The 22,421-nt window shown below is 31.5% G+C and overlaps 2 protein-coding genes across 4 annotated transcripts in view; one reads left to right on the plus strand and one right to left on the minus strand.

Moving 5' to 3' along the window:
- The window catches only part of LOC126733581 (myb-related protein A), an 89,147-nt gene extending 80,026 nt beyond the window's left edge, over positions 1 to 9,121 (plus strand). For all 3 annotated transcript variants that reach the window (XM_050436931.1, XM_050436928.1, XM_050436929.1), the window contains one exon: positions 919 to 9,121. In XM_050436931.1, coding sequence (XP_050292888.1) covers positions 919 to 1,038 — 120 coding nt within the window. In that variant the 3' untranslated portion in view covers positions 1,039 to 9,121. The remainder of the gene's footprint in view (positions 1 to 918) is intronic.
- Positions 9,122 to 9,127: 6 nt separating this feature from the next.
- LOC126733582 (ras-like protein 2) lies at positions 9,128 to 22,421 on the minus strand. Its single transcript, XM_050436932.1, has 4 exons — positions 22,184 to 22,421; positions 21,902 to 21,989; positions 14,468 to 14,655; positions 9,128 to 14,410 (listed from the first exon to the last, which is right to left on the minus strand). The coding sequence occupies exons 1-4, from the start codon at positions 22,286 to 22,288 to the stop codon at positions 14,192 to 14,194; spliced, it is 600 nt and encodes a 199-aa protein (XP_050292889.1). The 5' UTR covers positions 22,289 to 22,421; the 3' UTR covers positions 9,128 to 14,191.

Consider the following 22,421-nt stretch of genomic DNA (forward strand, 5'->3'; position numbering starts at 1 on the left):
ATGAGATCAGAATGACTAAAATGTCGGAAACTCCCTTTTTGATGATTTATTACCTTACATTAACATCTTTTAAAATATTTTTTTACATGCTATAGTTAATGTCAATCATTGTGAATCATAATCTATCTTTCTTTGATCTAACGGGATAGTCTGGACGTTTGTGAATATTTATGTCTTATATAATTATTATGTACCAGTATTGATAAATACCAATATTTTTTATGGAACATCATCTTTCATCATCAGTCCTCATCCCTTTTAGGCATGTGGTGATGCCATCAACTTTCTTCAACTCTGTCTTCGATTATCAGTTTTTTCATTGTATCTACCCTTCTGGCAATTTGTCCCAAATACTGCAAATATCTGTGTTGTATTTGTTTAAGCAGTCTCTCTTTTACTTTGAGTTTTTATAGTATTGATACATTTGCTCGATGTTCTTAACATACGGCATTATAACAAACATTTTAGTCACATTTTGGATGCATCTGGGCTGTGGGAAAAATTAGTGTTCTTACCAACTCTAATTTTGAGTGTATTATTATATATTCAAATTGTTGTTACCAGTTCCTTCATAACTCTTCTTGCAATAGTATCCCATCCACCTTTGTTTGAAGCCCCAATTTCTATTTGCCTAATTTCTTTACTGTGTTAAACATTGTTTTGTGCTCTGTCAAGTACTCTTTAGCCCATACTCTTTGCATTTCTCCTTCAGATTTGCACAACCCATTTATTTATATAAATATATTTTTACAATAATTATAATATATATATTTAATAATTCCTCTGTAAGCTGAAGGCCAAAGCATTAAGCAGTCCAAATTTATTACTATATTAACTATATCCATATGTTCCCAAACGTTGCTAACTCTTACCACAATATAAAAATCAAGTCAATTATTAATACTTCTTCTCTTCTAGATTGACAGATTATGGGCGGCCATCGCTTTCGGACGTACCCAGGACCAGCTGGACCTCACCGAGAAGGCGCACAGATTTTTAAAAAGTAACGGATTAAAACCAAGATCGCTTTTATTTTAATTTTTTTTATATATTTATGTTAGTGTAAATGTCTAAGTTGCAATATTTACTTTAAAGGATTCCTTATGCATGTAAGAGTTCCGCCTTTGTGTCACGTCATTTACAGTATTAAGTTGTCTAGTTTCGTAGCCTTTTCAGGTTAAATATGACAATATTTAATCTCCTCTTTAAGAATGCGTGTAATTATTTAAGGAGGAAGTATCTAATTGTCGTTAACTGTAAATAGTTTTAATAGATTGTTGATCATTTTTTAAAAACAGGGTGGTGAAATAACGGTTTAATGGCCAGGGCCGAGCCTAGGGTATTTGCCGCCCGGGTGCAAGAGCTAATTTTGCCGCCCCTTCTGCAGTGATTTTTATTAAAAGTGTTTTAAAAAATGCTCTTATCAAAGTACAACGTTTAAAAAAAAGGGTGTAATAAAAAAATCATATTGAATTAAATTCTAAACACACATATATTAATTAATATATCAATATTATCTATACAAAAAATATCCATAAAAGCATATATTATTTACTTATATAAGTATTTATATATTAATATGTAATTACATCGATATAAACACCTAAAGAAAATATATTTTACTTACATACTAATTTAAAGAAATTAAAAAAAAGTAATTTGAACCCTGGTTTAAATGCTAGCATTTACTTTTCTTGCCTTTTTATATGCAAATACCCTAATTAGGTCGGTAACATCTAAATTAGAAACAATGTCTTCCTTAATACTTATTATTGATAAATTTGATAGTCTTGATTGGCTCATTGTGGATCTTAAGTAGTTTTTTATTAATTTTAGTTTGGAAAATGAGCGTTCCCCATGAGCTACAGTGACTGGCATTGTTAAAAATATTCTTAAAGCTACGAATAAATTTGGAAGTATGCCTTTTAAATCGTTAGCAACCAGATATATTAATATTTCTTTGGCCGAGAAAATATTTCTATCATTAATGTAAATTGATAATATGTCGATTTCATTATAGAGGTCCAATCCATTTATGTCCATATTTTTTGTTTCAGGGTCAGTTAATTTAGCTTCTAAATTCTTACAATAGGGCATTATTTCGGGTTTGGAAAATGCTTTCAAATTGTTTAAAAAACCAAATAATTCAATAGGTTTTTGTAAATCGTGAAATCTCTCATCCAATTTTGAAGTTGAAATATCGAGAATATTAAAAAAAAAATTACTTTAAAATTTATTTCTGGAGATTGGATTGGCTCATCCTTGTGTTCATAATCAAAAAACGTTTTTTTTCCTTGGTCTTATTGAGTGAATGGCTGGAAAGGAAATTTCGGCGTCTACTTCTTCCGCAATTTTCTTAGATTCATTTATCATGTCTAAAAACCCGTTTTCCGATCTCATTTGTGTCAAAAATAATTTGATTTCTTTTAGCATCTGTACAGCTTCTGCTAAAATAACATTAGACTTTTGCAGTGTTTTGCTTACTATATTAATTTTTGCCAAAATGTTGTACCAAATAACTAACGAACAAATAAATTTAAATGATTTTATTTTATTTATTAGGGACATTGCAATATTCTTTGTTTCATTATCTCTGCTTTCATCATTAAAAAGCGTAAACAGAGCATCATACACTTTTTCTAACTCAAATCTAAGAGTTTTTATTGCCTCAATACGGCTTTCCCAGCGGGTATCCAATAAGGGCTTTAGTGTTAGCCTGGACAGCTCTTTTAAGAGAGCATTCCATCTGTAAGTTGAGGCCGAAAAAAAGACATATATTTCCTGAATAATGCTAAAAAAATTAGTTACTTCTAGAGAGCTTTTTGCTGCATCATTAACTACTAAATTTAAACTATGGGCGGCACAGGGTACAAAAAAGGCTCTAGGATTAATATTTAAAATTTTTTTTTGTAGGCCATTGTGCTTGCCTTTCATGTTTGCTCCGTTGTCATAGCCCTGACCTCTCATATCGGCAATATCAATATCCAGTTCTTTTAAATAATTTAATAAAAAATCTGTTACCCCTGACCAGTAGTGTTTGTAACTTTACAAAATCCTAACAAATGTTCTCAAATTTCTATACTTTTAGAACAATCATCAATAAATCTAACAAAAATGGTAATTTGTTCTTGGTGACTAACGTCAGGTGTACAGTCAAGAATGATTGAGAAATATTTGCATAATTTTAAACATTCAACAATACACTTTTTTACTTTTTCTCCTATTAAAAAAATCAATTCATTTTGTATTTTATCTCCCAAATAATGCGACATTTTGTTCCCATCTTTTTGGACTCTATCAATATGTTCGGCCATTACAGAATCAAATTTTGCAATCGTCTCAATTAATTTCAAAAAATTACCGTTACCCTTATCAAATAGTCTTTGACTGTTATCCCTAAAAGCTAAATTTTGTCCAGCTAAAAACTGGATAACAGATAATATTCTCTCTAAAATCGAAGTCCATCTTTTTTTTTCCATTTGAAATAAATTTTGATTGATAGAGTCCACAGTTAAACCTTTTTCTATTGATTTTTTTAATTCAAGCCATTTCCTAACACTTTCAAAATGCCCCTTACTGGTTTCGTGTCTTTCTAAAGTCCGAGATAAATATCGCCAGTCACTATAGCCATTATCAGAAACTTTAAATAATTTACAAGGTAAACAGTACACTGAATCTTTAGATTTTGAGTAAATAAGCCAGGTTTTAGGAACTTTTTCATTGTTAGTTATTTTTTTTTTCAAAGTAAGCAGCGCTAAAACATCTATTTAAATTATTAATGGGATAATTAATATTTTTAATTTGAACAGGTCCTATTCCTAAAATCAATAATCTAATATTATCCGTTAATATTTTGGGCCAATATTCTGGATCTGTAAATCGTTCTTCATTTACCTGAATAGCTTCAATGTTCTCAGTTTGCGTATTTGCTGGCGTATTCGTCGAGTGACCATCTTGTTTCAGTTCATCTCCTGATGGTTGTTGATCTCCATCATTTTGTTGTTCTACATCGGCATCGGTTTCAGTTGACGTCAAAGGTTGAACATCCGGCCTTTGGCTTGTTGAAGGTTGAGGTTGTGCCGGTTGTGGGTTCGTTGATGACGCAAAAAATTTTTTTAACGAATCTGCTAACCTCCTGTCATCTTCCTCCTTTTCTAGCTTCCTTTTTCGGTATTGGGGACCAGAAAGCCTCTTTCGACCATCAGCCATCTAAATCAACAAATATTTTTTTTAGAATTGGCACAAAAATCAGACATTACTTTTTTCAATGAAAAATTGCTTAAGGCATGAAGTTCTAAATATTTGGAAGATATTAATAAAATATTTTAAACTTACCTTTAACAACACAAACACAATTTTTATATAAAATGTATTAAAAATAAACACTAATCGACAAGTCGCTTTAAAACTCGCAAATTAAAATAAATTAAAAACAAAAGGGTGGGAATTTCTAAACATTACACCCCCGCTTATTTCTGCAGCTCCAAAATACATATTATTTATTACCCAAAAGTATTGAAATTCCGCAAGAAATAAATTTCGAGAAATTACTATTGGTGGTATTTTACGCGGCTCTTTTAATTACGCCGCCCTTATAACATCATCAGCACCGCTTTGGCTGAACCCACCATAATTGCGGTGCTATTGTTTTTATTACCTGGTCCTTGTACCTATTTATTTATCTATATAGATTATTATTATTATTATTATGGCAACGATTCGGGGAACAATGCTCGGTTTCAGTAAACATTGTATTCTGTTGGCGCCTTAATTATAAGTTTTAAATTTTATAAATTTTTGTTATTCATATTTTTTTTTTCATTACTTGGCGCTTTTTTATTTTATTTTTCGGATATTTTGCCGCCCCAAATGAGCGCCGCCCGGGTGCGGCGCACCCCTTGCACCCCCGGCACGGCTCGGCCCTGTTAATGGCACACAAACACTGCTAAACTATGGTATTGCTGTGTCAACATGTTACTAATGTAAGAAACGTAGCTGTAGGATGGCATATTTTATTATGCGTCTTTAGTGTACTTAACACACTTCAATAATTCTGGTTCGTCACATTATGTTATAATGGACATGTGTCCAAATGTTTAGTTTTCAAGGTGTCGACTATAGCATCACTTATACTGTGTTTTTATTGAATAAGATATTAGGACATTATAAATAACATATTGAAACTAAGCCAGTGCCACAAAACTCTTTACGTCATCAAAGATGTCGATAAAGGAGTCAAATCAATGTATACTTGCAGTGGAAAATATGTAGGCCTTTTCCTGTATTTTCACATCTGCCATTCTTGTCAACCTTTAAACGAAATTGATCCAAGGTCACTTGAATTATTTTTTGTTAATTAATTCAGATCAATTTTTATTCATTAATCAGACTTTTTTATATTTAGGCAATAATTTTTATTATAGGCAAATAACATAAATAATGCCAAGCGTCACTTCGGAAAATATTATACATATGTACATATGCACAGCATCAGTTAACAACTTGTGACAAATTTTGCATATTCTTCTTCCTTCTAAAGAGTTTCCAGGTTACTATGTTAATGGTAATTAAGGAATGTTTCGGGTAAGAGTACGTACTTAATAAATAATCCTTTATTTCAGACACAAAAACAAAACCTTATCAAAGCCTCTATATTAGTAATTGTTCACGCGTAACTTGCAGTTTACCACAGGACCACCAGATGTAAAATTACACTTTTTTTATGGACATGACTCAAAATATTCCATTTCTAAAATATCTATAAGTACATAGACATAATAAAAACGAAAACCTAGCTAAAGACATGGTACTCGTACAAAAGCCAAAAACTAAAATTTTCAATGATTTCAAATATTCTATATAGAAAAATTAAATAAAATACTAGCTTAGTATTCTCAATACTGTCTCATTCAAAGAAAGTTTTTAAATATTCCCTTGCTTCTTACAAATAAAAAACACATTTACTTCCAAAAAGAAACTTTGTTTAATAAAACCTTGTAAGAAACAAAAATTATAGCAATCCAGGACATTTTTAGAACTCATTAACTTCGATGGTCACCTAATTTTAGTCAAGATTGATGACGGTTTTCCGGAATTATAACAAATTAAAAAAAATATATATATAAAAAACTTCTTGCTAATTAGATATTAACACACTTTTTAACCTGGAAAATAGAATAATGTAGTAAATATGTCAACAACTCGCCTCAAATTAATAAGGCAACAAATTATTAATGATTTTACGGACTTGGTGAAAACCTGGTTGTCAACGCCGCTGCGTGATTCTTAAAAGAACCGGGCATTTCGATCTTAAACTGTCAGGTTTATACTGAAATAAATTGCAATATTAAACGCCTACAGGGAAACTATTTTACTTTTACATTTAAAACTGTGAAATACGAATTCTTCTATGTAACTGGGCGTTAGAATCATAACTATTCGTTTGGTGGAAATATCTCAATTTTTGGAGATACGGATGTTTTTCTTAGTAGGGGCTATATGAAATAGAACAATTGATTGTATTATAAACTATAAACTTATTCGCATGACAAAAACTATATAAAATGATACCTAGGTTTTAAGGTGGTGTTCCGATCTTATTGACTTTATGCAACGTCCCGGTTTCTACAATTCTGCAATATCCCAGTTCTAAAGAATGAGCAACGATATGTGTTTCCGGTAATGACAAAATCTTTCCAAGTCTTCCGAGAGTAAACAAGAATACAATATTGTCCGTATTATTAAGATATCCTTGACAATTTAAATAAGCTCTGAAGGAATGATAATCAGCATCTAAGTGATATTTTGTACATATGTATATTTTAAAAGTTTTTATAATGTTGCCTATCTTTTAAAATCACAAAATAATGTTATTTTTTATTTCGTATTTTTGATTTGCCACAACATAATAAATAAATACATTTATGCTTATCGGTACTCACTCCTTTACGTCTTACTTTACCTTTTTGTACGCCACTACATGATTTTATATTCTACGATAATTGTTTTCTATCCAGCAATGATTAGTCAATTAATATCTACTACGTATAGTTTTCTGTTCTATAGTCTACCTAGTTTTCTGAGTAATTTTATTGATTTTATGCTCACCCACTTATATTACTTTTATTCTGTTCTTAACGTTAAACAGTATCTTCTCCCAATTTTGACTGTTTGGCTAACTAACCTTTCATTATTTTTTTTTTAATTACCACAATACAAAATAAGGCCAATAGACATCCTATAACCTATGATTGTAGTTTTGACATTACTTTTTTGTTGGACCACGAAAATATTACTATTTGTTTTTGAAACTTTTAGACTGCCTAGTTTTTAGGCTACTGATAATGAACATTGTCAGACTAGCTATTTCTTTCTTATGTTCATTATTTTCTGTTAATTATAATTGTAAGCCTCCTTAAGTTCGTTACGCAAGAAGTTGGTTTATACAATCCCGAGGTTTGTATAATCGAGTAACAACAGTAAGTTGGCAGCAAACAAATCCTTGCTCTACTTTGCATCTGGTTCTGGTCAACTTACAGAAATTAAAATACAGTACAATCTCGATTTCATAACAAAATGTAAACAAAAATAATGTAAGTGGATAAACGGTTTAAATTTTGGACCAACTCTTTAGAATTATACCTGAGTATCGAAACTTTTAAAATCTGACACAGTCCTATGTTTTAAAATTTCCTAAAGCAATCCATGAAACTCATAGGCAGCATATGCTCCCTATATTTTTTATGCGTCCCATCTATTGACGCAAAGGCACACCTTCATTTTGCGTTAACATAATTATATAGATATATATTTTTCCCTTGAAAAGTAGAAAACCTTTTAGTTCAGGGCTACAAAGGTCTCTAAATGTACTTAGGTATCCTTACCCACTAAGGCTAAGGGTATAGACATTTGCTTATCTTCAGCAAAATAGTGGGCTTCCAATATCCAATATACTCTGGCAGAGAACCAACTGTGGTCCTAAAATCCATTTGTTACTGATGGATAATGTCCCTTGCCTCGCCATCATTGCTTGCACTTTCACCTTGCCTTCTGGCATTATGTATTATCAACATTCATCTTGCTACGCCAAACATGTAACGCTAACAAATATTTGAATCAGAACCGACACCACTTTAGATCCCATGATTTATTATTGTATGTACTGCTCGATCCGATCCTGTACACATACGAGCACTTTACTGGACCATTCGCTCACTACGGCTGCCGAGGAGCTTCCAATTTCTTTCTTGTCCATCTTCTCTTGATCAATCTGGGGACAAAAATACTTTGTTGTCCGTGTGTCTTCTGTACAGCTCATACTATTGGGTCGCCAGTAAATTACTTTTTCCTATTACACGGATTTTTTTTTTGAAAGATTGTATACGATTAATGCTTGACGCTTCTAGCATACCTTATTACCGATATACCGATTTAGGCGGAATTATTACTTGTAAACCCTCCCATCGACAGTAAAAGGTTTTCGGTTAAAAATCTTTGACTGGGAAGAGTAGAGCTCCAGTTTCCTTGTTGTTTATTTTATAATTTTTTAGTGTTGATACTTTTTCTTCGACAAAATTCTAAAAAAAATCGCAAAATATAGACTCTGACACATTGTCATAGTAACATAGGCAAGTGGCCAGACTTTCTCTTATTAACTTTATGTTTCTCCTTATTCCAAACCATTCTAAGCAGAACCTGTTAAAGCCTTTTAAATCCGACCTTTAAATGTTCCTGTTATTGTCATCAAGACTAAATTATAGTCATATATTTAAATCTTACAGAGGCGTCCTAATTTCGTAACTTTGGCTCAGTAAAACGCAATTAAATGTTAAATAACTTCTTGATCACCAAAACACACCGTATATCTTGTCATGAATCCATAATTTTGCCACCCTACATATACTTAGGTTAAGTTTATTTAGCCTTTTATAGATTGAAAAAATAAGTACAAAATATAAGCATAGGTTGTATGTGTTGGGTTTGTACGCTAGTTTAAAATTAAGTTAAATATTTTATATGTTTGTAATTATATTGTCAAGCTTTAAAAGCCATAATTTTTCATGTTTTATTTGTAATTATATACGCACGCAGATTTTTTAAATAAATAGACTTTATAAAACAACTCGTCTGTTATTTACCATTAAACATTTATTATCTTAGATAATATTACAATAATATAAAACATTTAATGTTGAACATAATGTACAATGTATATAAATAAAATGTAATAACGCCTACATAAAAATAGCACCAGATGTTTTCTGATTTATTGTATGAGCAAAAAAAAGTTAATTTTTTAAAAAATATGCCACAACAAATTCCATAAAAAATCACATTACATTAACAACAAACAATTTTCAAAAACAATGTGTCGCATTAAATTTAATTAAAAATCACATTAAAGCGCCTCAACATTAAAGCTTTCAGCAGTGTTGACAAATTGCATTAGTGTCAATTAGTATAATTAATAAGTCATTAGTAAAGAAATGAAATTAAACTGGCAGTGCACCTTGTTTTTGTACTCAGGATGCAGCATACATAACCAACAATAAAATGCAATTTTCAATCATAAGGAGTCCCTCTTTTATATGCTCTATTTACAGAACATAAAAATTATACTAGAAAAATATAGTCATTATAAAAATAACCTCAAAGGTGTTCTTATAATTTACTCACTCTATAGTTGACATCATAAGGTTTTTTTTTCATGGGTCATAACAGTACGTGTAAGATTTAAATTAAGGCCACTGAATCATTATAAAACATTTTACGGAGGAGGTTTGGCACCACAATCCTATTCAGTTAAAAGTATTTATAAAAGGTTAGAGTCTAGTTAAATAAATTTGTCTTGATTTTAGGTTGTTTTAAATTAAGTGTACTTATTTAATTAGTAATTTTATATCATGGAGCGATTGGAATTTCAAGCAAAATATTGTATATTCAAAGTACTGTTAAACGGTCTGGCTTTATTGTGCAAAACCGGAAACTACCGTAATTAAAATCGTTTACTTGCATAATAAATACTGCCTTTCTAAAATTATAAGTCGGTAAAATTAGGAAATAAAAATGCCCATTCCTCATTAAGGGCGGAGGAATCTCTTTTAATCGGAAAGCAAGTGGTTGCCATTCGATGCTTAAGGCAAAATAAGGAATTGTTGGTTCGCCATTCGTACACACAATTCATTTTAGATGGAAAGTTGACGGAAGATCATCTCGTATTTCATAGATTGTACAGTACATGGAACACTTCTTCAAATATTAAGGTACACATGCTGGTTCATCAACGCTTCTACTTCTACATATGGCATCTGTCGATTGACGTCAATGATATCGCAATTGTAAACGATATTACAATGTTGTCATTTGTGCCCCATTGCAGGCATAGGATACAACTGGACTTTACCGTTTTTGGTTCATTAAAAATAATGTATCCCGAGCAGCAAGATGATTGGAAACGAGCCAATATAAATGTTATTCTCGACCTACATCAAGGTCCTGTTCTACTGATCCTCGAAAATTGTTTGAAGGTTGCAGTTACGCTGAGGAACATGGCTCAAGACGGATTTCAACGCATCTGGTATCTTTCCCTTTAATAAATGCTTTCACTCATGTAGACTTCGTTGCATCTCAACTCAGCGGCGAAAATCAAACCGAGTTGACGATGGCCATGAAGAAGCAGACGACCAATACGAGTTGTCCGCTGAAAATAAAGGAGCGAGCGAAAAAGTTCAATCATTGGTCGCAGACCAATAAAATCGGCCATTTTAACGTAACTGGGAGAGTTGAAAAAAGGCCAGTCTCAGAAGCAAGGACTACCACCGAAATGCATTGAATGCAGCCGTTCATATCAAATACTTTGTATCCAGCAGTCTGCTTACATTTTACCTGTATCAATCAGTTTGTTTACATTAAGCTGTAAAAGATTTTTTTTTATTTTTTAATAATATTTTCATTAAAAAAATTTGCATTTTCCGAAATCCCAAAACATTTCTCGAGTCACGAGACTCTCAAGAAAAAAATATTTCATGAATCGGTAAACGCCAGATATTTTATATTCTTTTTATACTTTATTCACATAGTAATCTTCAAAGTTTTAGGAACTTCCGAATTCTTTTTTCAATAGAGATATTGTGCACAATTGAAGACTGTTTCACAATTCCCCACTTTTCCCTACAACTTTGAGGTTGCCACAAGAATATTACCGCATTTAATGTAGGTACAAAAGTGTAACATTTGTTATAACTTTACTATTATTGAGTTAAAAAGCGCGATCCGCCTATTTTTTTTATAAAACGTTTCATACATTTTCTGATTTTCAAATTAAGCTCGTGTACATTTTGCAGACTAAACGCAAAGAGGAAAAACTCTACTGATCTTAACCATTGAAAAAGAATCCTTTTACAATTAATTTTTCAGGGCACTACTTATATAATTTTGTTTTTTATATGATTACCGACTATACGAGCTAGTTCAGAGAATCAATGATAAATTCTGTTAAAGTCGTATATAATCTCATGGGGCATCAGACAGTTTAAAGAAATACTACCTTAAAGCACAGAGTCGACGTGTATATCAGAACCTTGAAAGCACGACTGTAAAGAAAATGGGTAGAATCGAAACTACATTTACTAAGGAGCAAGAAGCGAACTTACCTATTACGTTAAAAAAAATGGAATTACGCTTTTTTGGTTACAATCAAAGACGGTTCTTACAATCTTGTTAAAGCAAATAAAATTTCTCATAATATTCCTGATGTAACTAAAATGGCTGGTAGATTAGAAATCCTGATTTAAGTCGACGGAAACCAGAGGCAGCCAGGGCAAGTAGTTTCAATCCAACGGCACTAAAGCAGCTGTTTACTCTGCTAATGGAACTTATAGATAAATAGCAGCTTACACCCGAAAGAGTCCTGAAGATGTGGATAAAACACGTGTAACCACTGTTCTTAAAAGTTTGCCGAAAATTAAAGGCAAAAAGGAATAGAAACAAGTTGGCCTATACTTCAACAGAAAGGGGACAACTGGTTACAACTGTTTTCTGTTTTGGAGAGTATAGATCTAGGCCTCCATTTTGTTATTTGTTTTTTTCCTTTTGTATTTTTGTCAATCTTAAGTAAGTTTTTACCAGGTTCTTTCAAAAAGCTTTAGTTTCTGTTAAAGTTGCCGTTTTGTCTTCGGTTCCTCTACGTTAGTTAAAAGCCACTTACAAAATTAAAATAAAAAGATAAATGATTTTTTTAGATTTAGGTGAGGACAAAGATTAAAATGACACTAAAGCATTTGCTGCTATACTTACAATATTTGACAAATTTGCTGAAGTTAGGAAGATACCAGTATACACTTTCTTTATTATGTAAAAATTCATACTTTTTTGTTATTCAACAGTTCGACTTTTCTCAGCCTTGACGAGTTAGGAAAGTTTCGCTATATTACCTATTTTTCATTTTCTTCTTAATTTGATTTTTAAAAAATGGTTATTTGTACGTGATATACACAAATTAAAAGATACCAATGAAAAATCAAACAAGTGTTTCTGTAACACCTCTCTTTTACTTTAATCTCAGATGTTTACAAAGAGCTATATTTTTTTTATGGAGGGTCGAATATATTGGCTTACCACCAAAGATGGCCTCGACATCTTGCTTACCAACTTGCAGCTGCGAATGGCATTCTCATCGAACGGGATGTGTCTACTACTGCAGTAATTTGTACGTCGACAGGAGGCTTATTTGTTTCACACGTGCTAATTTTTTCCAGAAAGAGAACGAAGGTACGAGCTTAAGGACGGGCATCACCAGGGACAACATTTAAATGCAATAATTCCGGATGGAAAAATCGGATTGAAAATCTTTTGTTAAACCATCACCAGAAGATGTGAATTCTTAATGATCATCTTTCCCATACCAAAAACTTGGACGTCATTAATAAGGTTCAAAGTAATTTTGTACAACTGCCCTGGGATCTAACCTTTATGTATCCCCTTAGCCCTTACCATGATCAGGCATTAGAAAAATGGGTGACTAATCATCCAGGAAGCTGTTGTATTTCAAATTTCGAGAGTCATATGAAAGCCTGTAGTCCTACCAGGAACCAGTTCAGACAACAATCTTATCTCCTCTTCAGATGTTTTTTATTGAGATATTGACACTGGTGTCATCTCTGAATCTTTTCCCTCCTTTTCTGATTTTCCTAAGGACATTTGCCCTTTTCCCAAGTCACTCAAATCACGAACTGTCAAGCGAAAATCTGTTGGTACAGTGTGATTTTTGCATACATTGGGCACACGACGCTTGTGCGGGAATAGATGACAATGATTGCGACGCTTACATCTGCGAGTATTGCATTCAAACGTCAAGGTAGATTATAGATAGATAGTTCGAGGAAGGTTGGAGTAATAAGAGTATATATGTTTTGTTTCTTTTTTTTTGCCCCACCAGGTTGGGTAAAAAGTTCCTTCCGTAGACTTATGTAATATTATTAAAAACAAGTAATATGTAAATTTAAAATACTAATTAAATATATTATACTGGGAGTACAATAGCTGATAAATCTAAAATAATTTTTGTATGCTTTTGGAATATAAACATAAGCTTTATAATAATATTTTGAACTTACAGGGATCATTTTGTCTGCTATTGGGTTTTAGGTTTTCTTATAAATTAATAAGAAAAACTCTATTAATAGCTGAAAAGCCTGGATCGAATGTTATACATTTGCAGAATATATGTGATGGTAGTTTAAAACAATTGATTTCAATATATTGGATGCCCTATAGAATTGCTAATAATAAAGGATTTCCAATTCAATATTGTATATGATTGATATTTAACTTTATATAATTTAAAAATTTTCTGTAATATTTGGAATAATGAACACATATGTAAATGTAGCTTAGTTTCATTCAATTCAGTGACCTTAAACATTCTCACAGAAGCCACATCACAACCTCAATAATAAAAAATTCATTTGATGGTATCACAACATTGTAGAAATATACATTTTATCCTTAAAATTACCTCAAACTACCAGTTAAACATCAATAAATTCAAAATTTACAAAGGTGATATGACATCTTATATAGATATGTCAACCAAACCTTTTTTTGTGATCCGTATTGCAGCTGCATCGATAACATAATAATATTAGCCTATAGTGATGTACCGTGTCCCCCCCTCCCCCAAAACAATTCCAAATTATAAAATACAGCACTTCTTTTTATCTCGTTTATAGTTGGTTTTAAGTAGCGGTCGTTCCGATTGTTGAAACTTCCTTACCACTCTAACCAGCTCGTAAAAGGCATTATCTACGTTCATGCGCATTTTGGCACTACATTCTATATAAGGGATTTTTAGAGTGCGGGCCATTTCCTGCGCCTCTTCTTGCCACACCACTCTTTGATGCTCCAGATCTACCTAAAATTAAAAAAAAATTGATTATAATGTGGCAAACTGAAGTTAAAATTGAATTACCTTGTTTCCTATTATAAGCATAGGAAATTCGTCACGGTCCTTAACTCGTAAAATTTGCTTATGAAACTTGAAAACTTCTTCAAAGCTTGACCTTTCAGTCACAGAAAATACTAGTAAGAACCCTTCGCCTGATCTCATGTATTGTTCTCTCATTGCACTAAATTCTTCTTGGCCTGCTGTATCCAAGACTATAACAAAATAATATTATTACCCAGTAATTTATTAGAATAACCAAATACATGTTAGACTATATCTTTGAAGAGCCCTATAGTTAATTTGTGTATGTTAAGCAATTAATTAGTATCAATGAGCAAAAGTACCAAAGGCGCCTGGAAAGTCTTTGTTAAGTTAAGGTTTTTTTTTTATTAAATTTAATAAAATGTAGTGGAACTTGGTGATGTAGAGAAAGAAATAATTTAAAAACATTGGAAAAACCCTATTTCATGTAAAATAGTTGATGCCAATAAGTATTTTCAAGCTTATATGGATAAGTTGAAAAAATGAGTCAAGCAGATTATTTACATATAGCAGAAAAATCAAAATGCAGCATTTAGAACAACCTATTTACTGTATAAGCAACTCCAATAAAAAACAAGTTTCAATATGTAATATATAGTTTTATTATGATAAAACAAAACTTAAATTGACAGGTTTTAAGTAATAGTGAAAACACATTAAATGCAGAATCTTTTAATTCAATCCTTTCATTCATTTTAGATAACATTCTAAACAGTATGCTCATTTCATCAACTTCATTGCGTATTGCGCGCGTATGCGCGAGTATTGCTTTGATATTCAAATGAATAAACCAAAGTATTTTTGCCAAATGTTCAACATTTAGAACCTATTCTTTTTCTAGATGGTACTAGTAATGCTGTCCAGTACTCCACTTTTGATCGGTTGTAGATATGATAGTAGAATCGTTTTTTAAGATTTTCCTTAAATGCCCCAAGACCAATAAGTTAAATTTTAGCTTAAAAAGAAATTCACTTAATAAGAACAGCTTTTAACAGCTCTCACCTACAAAAGTGCTAGGACTTACTTTAAATGCTAAATTAACATGAGAAGAATTTGTATATCATCTCTCAGGCAAACTGAGTAGAATACTTTTTATGATGAAATCCTTAAGGGATTTAAACAGGAGAATGCATTAATAAATATTCGATTCAACTTGAAATAACCTTCCAACCTATCAATCATGTAGCAAATGAAGGTGCATGGCTTCATTCAGAGGTCAAAGGTTGACTTGTCTCTGTTTACCTCTAGAATGCCGTATTGGACCTTTGCTGGGCTAATTTGGGAATATGGGTCAGTTCTTTGGTCTTCTTACAATTGTTACATTGAGCGGCTTGAAAAAGTCGCCATAGGAAAAATATAACAGTGGGTAAGGGATAGCCTAAATTTGCCTACACTAGAGTTAAGAAGAATTATATTAGCTCTTGTATTAGAATTGTATATGTTTTCTAAAGAAAGAAATAAATGCAGATAAAGATTGTCCTCAGTTTTGTTTTGTAAACTTAAATAACAGAGAGTTTGGAATTTTTATAATACTATTTCACCACACTAGGAAGGAATGAACTAACTTCAGAAATGGATCACAGTTCTAGTGGCCTGCTAGGGCATATGGAAGCAATAGGCAATTTTAAGCAAAAGCTATAGTCGGATTACCGAACAGATGGAGTAAATGTTTCACTAACATTTTCATTAATGATATAGCTATATGTTTTGAAAATAGTGCCTTTTTATTGTTTGCAGATGACCTGAAATTTTATAGAGTAATCCAGACTCCCAAAGACCAAGTTTTGTTACAGAATGACCTGAATAGGCTAAATGATTGGTGTGTCAACAATATCTTATTCTTAAACATAAAGAAATGTAATTATATTAGTTTTCACAAAAGAAGTAAAAAAGTTGTAACATCAGCAATATAGAGGGAAGCCCTGTTCAGTATTCTGATACAATCAAGGATCTTGGCATTTATTTTGACGATCATTTAAATTTTAATATACACATAAATAATATAGCGGTTAGGTCCTCCAGGGTTCTGGGTTTTGTTCTGCATAACTGTAGAGAGCTATCAGTCGAGACCTGTAAGAGAGTGTAAATGTCTTTGGTGGTTTCTTTATTGGAGTATGGCTCAATGATATGGTCCCCCTATTACATAAACAGCTGTCTGGCCCTTGAAAAGATTCAGAATACGTTTTTGAGATTTTGTCTATTTAAATTAAATTTGGAAATACAGAACGATCATGTTTATGATGATGCACGGGAAGTGCTGGCTATGACAACATTGAGAGAAAAACATATTCGTGGTGATTTAACCTTTGTATTTAAGCTTCTTAATGGTCTGATTGTATGCCCCGACCTTCTCGGTAGAATTAGCTTCAATGTCCCCTTAAGACTCTTGAGACGAAACCGACTATTTGCTTTGCCTTTTCACAGTACCAACTATGCCACTCACTCCCCTATCGAAAGAACCTTAAATATTATCAACCATGAGGATATTGAAGTTCTGGGCATTGACTGGTCTAGTTTTAGGAATTAAATTAGAGAGATTGTGTAAACTCTTCTGTTAATTTTATTTGGTTTGCCTGTAAAAACATATTTGTATTTTAGCTATTTTAAGTTATGGTTAGGTGTAACTATTGAACTTTGTAATATTTATTTTTTTTTTCGTAATGGGGTTGATCCCCTCTATTAAATAAATAAATAAATAAATGATGTGCGCGAAATATATATTTTAAATTATTTTACCATACAGCTTTGCTTTGTAAGCAGCTTTTTTTAAAATATAATACGGTCGCCTGTAAAATGGGTCCAAACCGATTTTGAGGTTGTGCCAGGTAATGATATAATAATCCCTTTTAAGTATTTTGTTATGCAAAGTTATGTTAATATATTGGGGTTTACCAAAAAGAATGCAAAATTATGCCCGAATACCGAATTTCATAACCATAGACCTACTTTGATTTTTACAAATTTCAATCTCTAATAATTAAATATGAATAAAAAAATTCATTGGTACACAAAACGTAAAAATCAAAGTAGGTCTATGGTTATGAAATTCGGGCATAATTTTGCATTCTAAACAACCTTTTCTTATAAACTTTTTTTATATCTTGCCTAGAATTACTACTTTACCCTCCACTTTACCTACTTATAAAATTTTAAAAATATTCGTATCAAGGCAAGCTTGATTTTAAAAAAATAATAATATGCTAAATTTTATTTTTTAATCAAGCAGGGCTGGATACCAAAAGGTCAAATTTTAACCACAACATTTTTTGTCATTTTCATGTATAAATTCGCTCATCCTGGGACACAATGTATATTAAAAATATTTATTACCTGCTGCTTCTGCTGTAAACTGGACTTTTTGCACTTTGTTGTATGCTGGATGCTCGTTATCACATGTTTTATATATGTTGATAATCACTTCCTTTTCAGCAATGGTCAAATGTTTTCGTACTCTTTTCTTTTATTGGGGGGTGACAATGGGGGTGTACGTGGCACGTCAGTCATTATTTGTTAACAAACAAATTAACAAAAAAATTAACAGAATCTCAACTTTTTAATATTGCGAAGATTCAAATATTTGAATAGCAGAAAATTCAACCAAAACGATCTAAAGCCTCTCGACTAATAAAATTAAATAAAACCCCAAGTCATGAATCCTATCGAGGCTCTAGGCCACACCTCCGGCGCAGAACGATCATGTGACCACTCCATCTGTTCGGTAACCCAATTATACAACAAATTTTGTAAATTATTCTACCATCAATTGTAGTCTTATTAGTAATTTGTGGCTGTGTTAAAAGATTTACTTTGCCTACTGCGATTTTCTTTTATATTAACTGATATGATTTGTGATACTTTTGACTAAATTTGGATGCAGCTTATTATATATTTATAAATTAAAATGCAATTCTGTTGACATTCTCAGGCAAGAATATTCAAGCTGTGATTTTTATATTTTTGGTGATTTTAATGTACCTGATTCAAGTTGGGGGAATGACGACAATGGTGTGGTGGTGACTTGTCCTTTAAATTCGGCGGGTCTAGTTTTAGGTCAGCATTATGCTTGTTTGAGTTTTTATCAGAATATTACAATTCCAAATGATAGGCTTGTTTATTTAGATCTAATTTTTTTAAGCAAGCAAACTCTTGCTGTAATGGAAGCAGTTGATTGTCTTTTTGAGGGGTCATTAAATCACAAAGGGTATAATTTTGAAATTGATTTTAGTTGTGAAACTAAGTCGAATTTAAACTATGTAGAGTTTTATTATGATTTTAAAATGGGTGATTATATTGGTATTAATAATTACTTATGTGGAATTAATTGGGACTTGGTTTTAAGCTCAGCAGACATTAATATAGCAGTCTCACATTTTTATCATATACTGGATATGGCTATAGCACTTTTTGTTCCCCTAAAGAGATACAAAACTTCAAAGTTTCCTAGTTGGTTTTCAGCTGAATTAAGATATTTAGTTAGATTATATTACTTTTTCAAACATTAGGGCTAGATGTAAAACTTTGACTGATATTTGTTATGATAATTATATTTCAAACTTAGACCAACTACTCTACACTAACCCTAAAAGTTTTTGGTATAACATAAACAATAAAAGATCAATTAATAAACTTCCTAATTTAATGTATTATAATGATAATGAGTTTGTTGGCTGTGAACAGATAGCTGAAGGTTTTGCCCAGTTTTTTTCAACAGTCTATAGTCCTATTAATAATATAAACAATAATGGTGCTTTTATCAATCAGCAAGCAAAGTTAAATATGGCCATTCCTAATCCCACCCTTTCCGTTGGGTTGATTTTTAATAAAATTACCAAGTTGCCACCCAAAGTTAGTTCAGGACCCGATGGCATTCCGAATTATTTTCTAATAAAGTGTGTATGTACTATTTCATACCCTCTTTTTATAATTTTTAAAAGATCTTTAGATTCTGCAATTTTTCCAACCTTGTGGAAACATAGTTTTGTAATGCCAATTTTTAAATCTGGCGACAATAGCAAAATCGAGAATTACAGAAGTGTTTGTAAACCCCGCTTGATTATAGCATATGGGGTCAAATGGAAGCACTGGTTTATGCAACCCCAATAATTACCCGGGAAGATCTTATCCAAAGAATAACCAACGCTGCCCATCAGATCAGGAATAACATAACAACTAGAACAACAAAGACTGAAATGAGAAGGCGCTGCCAAGCCTGTATTCGCAATAGAGGCTCTCATTTTGAACAAGATTTGTGAAGGTAAATACTGATAAATGCGTTACTTTACAATTTATAATAAAAATACAAAACCATGTCACCTAACTTTTAAGCATTTGTATCCTATGAGCTAGCTTAGATAATAAGAAAGTTTTACATAAATTTTGAAGAATGTAGCATAATTTTTTTTTAAAAAAATATCCACTAGAAAGTGTAGTATTTTATTTAAGAAAAAAAAATTACACTTTGCATCGAGAATTTACCTATGGTTACAACTATTTGCGGGACTTTTGCCATTACAAACGTAACACTATTGTGTTGAGCATGTATTTTGCCTAAAAAGTTAAAAAAATATACAGCGGATTTTCTGGAAACTGCCTTTTAAACCACTAAGGTCTACATTTTGAAGAAAAACAGAAAAAATTAAATATGTCGAAAACTATCAACTTTTGCATAATACATATTAGGGTTCAATTTACTACTTACCCCCTCCCCTATCACATCTCCAAAGGAATGTATCGAATTACCAGTAACCCTGTATAAGTTTTTTCAAGCGTACTAAAAAGGTTGTCACTTCATATAACATTCAAGGAAGTACACTTCAATATTGCAGCATAGTTAAAGATCTTGGTATCTTATTTGATGTTCATTTAAACTTTAATGCACACATAAACAATATTGTTCTCAAATCCTCTAAGAATCTGGGTTTTGTACTAAGGAACTGTAAAGAATTTTCTATAGAGACCTGTAAGAGGTTATACATGTCATTGGTTGTTTCATTGCTGGAATATGGCTCAGTGATATGGTCGCCCTTTTACATGAATAATTGCTTGTCCTTGGAAAGAGTTCAGAACAAATTTATTAGGTTTTGTCTCTATAAACTTCGAATAAGAATTCCGGATGATCATGTTTATGATATTGTTTTAGAAATGCTTGGTATGAAGACATTGAGACAAAGACGAATATATGCAGATTTAATTTTTTTGTATAAATTATTGAATGGTCAGATAATTTGTCCAGAACTTTTGATGACAATACAATTTAATATTCCATCTAGGAATTTAAGGCAGTATCGTGTCTTTTCATTACCATTTGATATCGCCAATTATGCATTACATGCTCCTATTGAAAGAACTCTAAGAATTGTCAATACTAGGGAGGTTGAAATTTTGGGTATTTCCTTATCTAGATTTAAGAGTCAAATAAGAGAAATTGTTTAATTTTTTTTTTTTTTTTTAGTGCAATACTGAATATTATACTTTATGTTTTTAGTATTTTTAGAATTTTGTTATATTGATTTAAGTTATAAAACTATTTTCGGTATTTTACATTTATAAGTAGGCTTTATTACTGCTTAATAGTTAGTATTTTACTGTTAAGTATGGTTAGGTTCAATTGATTTTGTATTTAATTTACTGTTGTAATGGGGTTGATCACGTAAAATAAATAAATAAAAAAAAAAAAAAAAAAAATTCCTATATTAGGTCATATACAATTAGTAATACAATAAGTTACATATATCATTCAATACTTATCCCTAGGTGGCTCCTGTCAAGGCTTGGTCTGATGTAAGAAATTCTATTGTGTTTCAGGAATTTTTTTCTTAATCCTAGTTTCCTTAATGTTAAGATATTTACTTTTTTTAGATGATGTTTTGTTGTATTGAAAAAAATATAAGATTTTTTTTGCTGCCATTCTTTAATTTTGGTGGTTTAATTAAGTTGTACACAATTTTCTTAAACATATAATATTAAACTACTTTTTATTATTAGAGTTACAATTATGTGTAATTTATGAGGCAATTTTTATTACGGATAAGTATACCCCAGTGGAAATAAGACCTGGCTATAGTACACAAACATATCTCCATAATTTGAATGGAGATATGTATATTTAAATATTGTTAATCTATTTTTGTTTTTCTGCTAAATAAATAAACATTATTGACTTCAACTACAATGTAATGAGTGACAACAACCTAGATAACTGGTTTTTCATTTATTAAAACAGTACAGGAAACATTAAAAATAGCTATTTTAATTAACTCCTAAAGCAAACACATCAATTGATTTTAATACCTTATAGTGTTAATGAGGTTATGTGATGGGTACTTAAATGGATTTACAAAGCAAAGTTAATTATATTTCTGCACTTCCTGTTTACAATAAAAATTAATAAAATGGAAAATTGGTGTTTAAACTTACTATCGAGTTTTGCAGGTATATCATCTATAACACATTGCTTGGTATAGGAGTCTTCTATTGTGGGGTCGTAGTCCGTTACAAAATAGCTCTAAAAGAAAAAAAAACTCTTTATTACAAAATACTTGTCTGTGTAGGTTTACAAACAAGGCTGAATAATTGCCTTGCCATATAAAGAGCTGCATGTAAAATATGTTCTTATAAACATTTAAATTATTCTGAAGTTTGATCCCAACTTAAAGCTTACGTTATGAAGTAATCCAGAGCAATAAAACCAATACATACCTGTATAAATTGTAAAGTTATCGCGGATTTTCCAACACCACCTCCACCCACTATTACCAGTTTGTACGTTGAATGATTCGGCGGTCTATCGTTTACTTTAGCCATTTTTATTTAGTATTAGTGTCTTTTATTGGGAATTTTAGTTTATGATTACTATAAAAGGCGAAAAAATATAAAAACTAAAACTTAATGCACAACACACACTCGCCCCATAAACATTCCATCTCCCATTACTCAA

This window comes from Anthonomus grandis, chromosome 2, assembly GCF_022605725.1.
Source record: "Anthonomus grandis grandis chromosome 2, icAntGran1.3, whole genome shotgun sequence".
In the NCBI taxonomy this organism is placed as follows: Eukaryota; Metazoa; Arthropoda; class Insecta; order Coleoptera; family Curculionidae; genus Anthonomus; species Anthonomus grandis.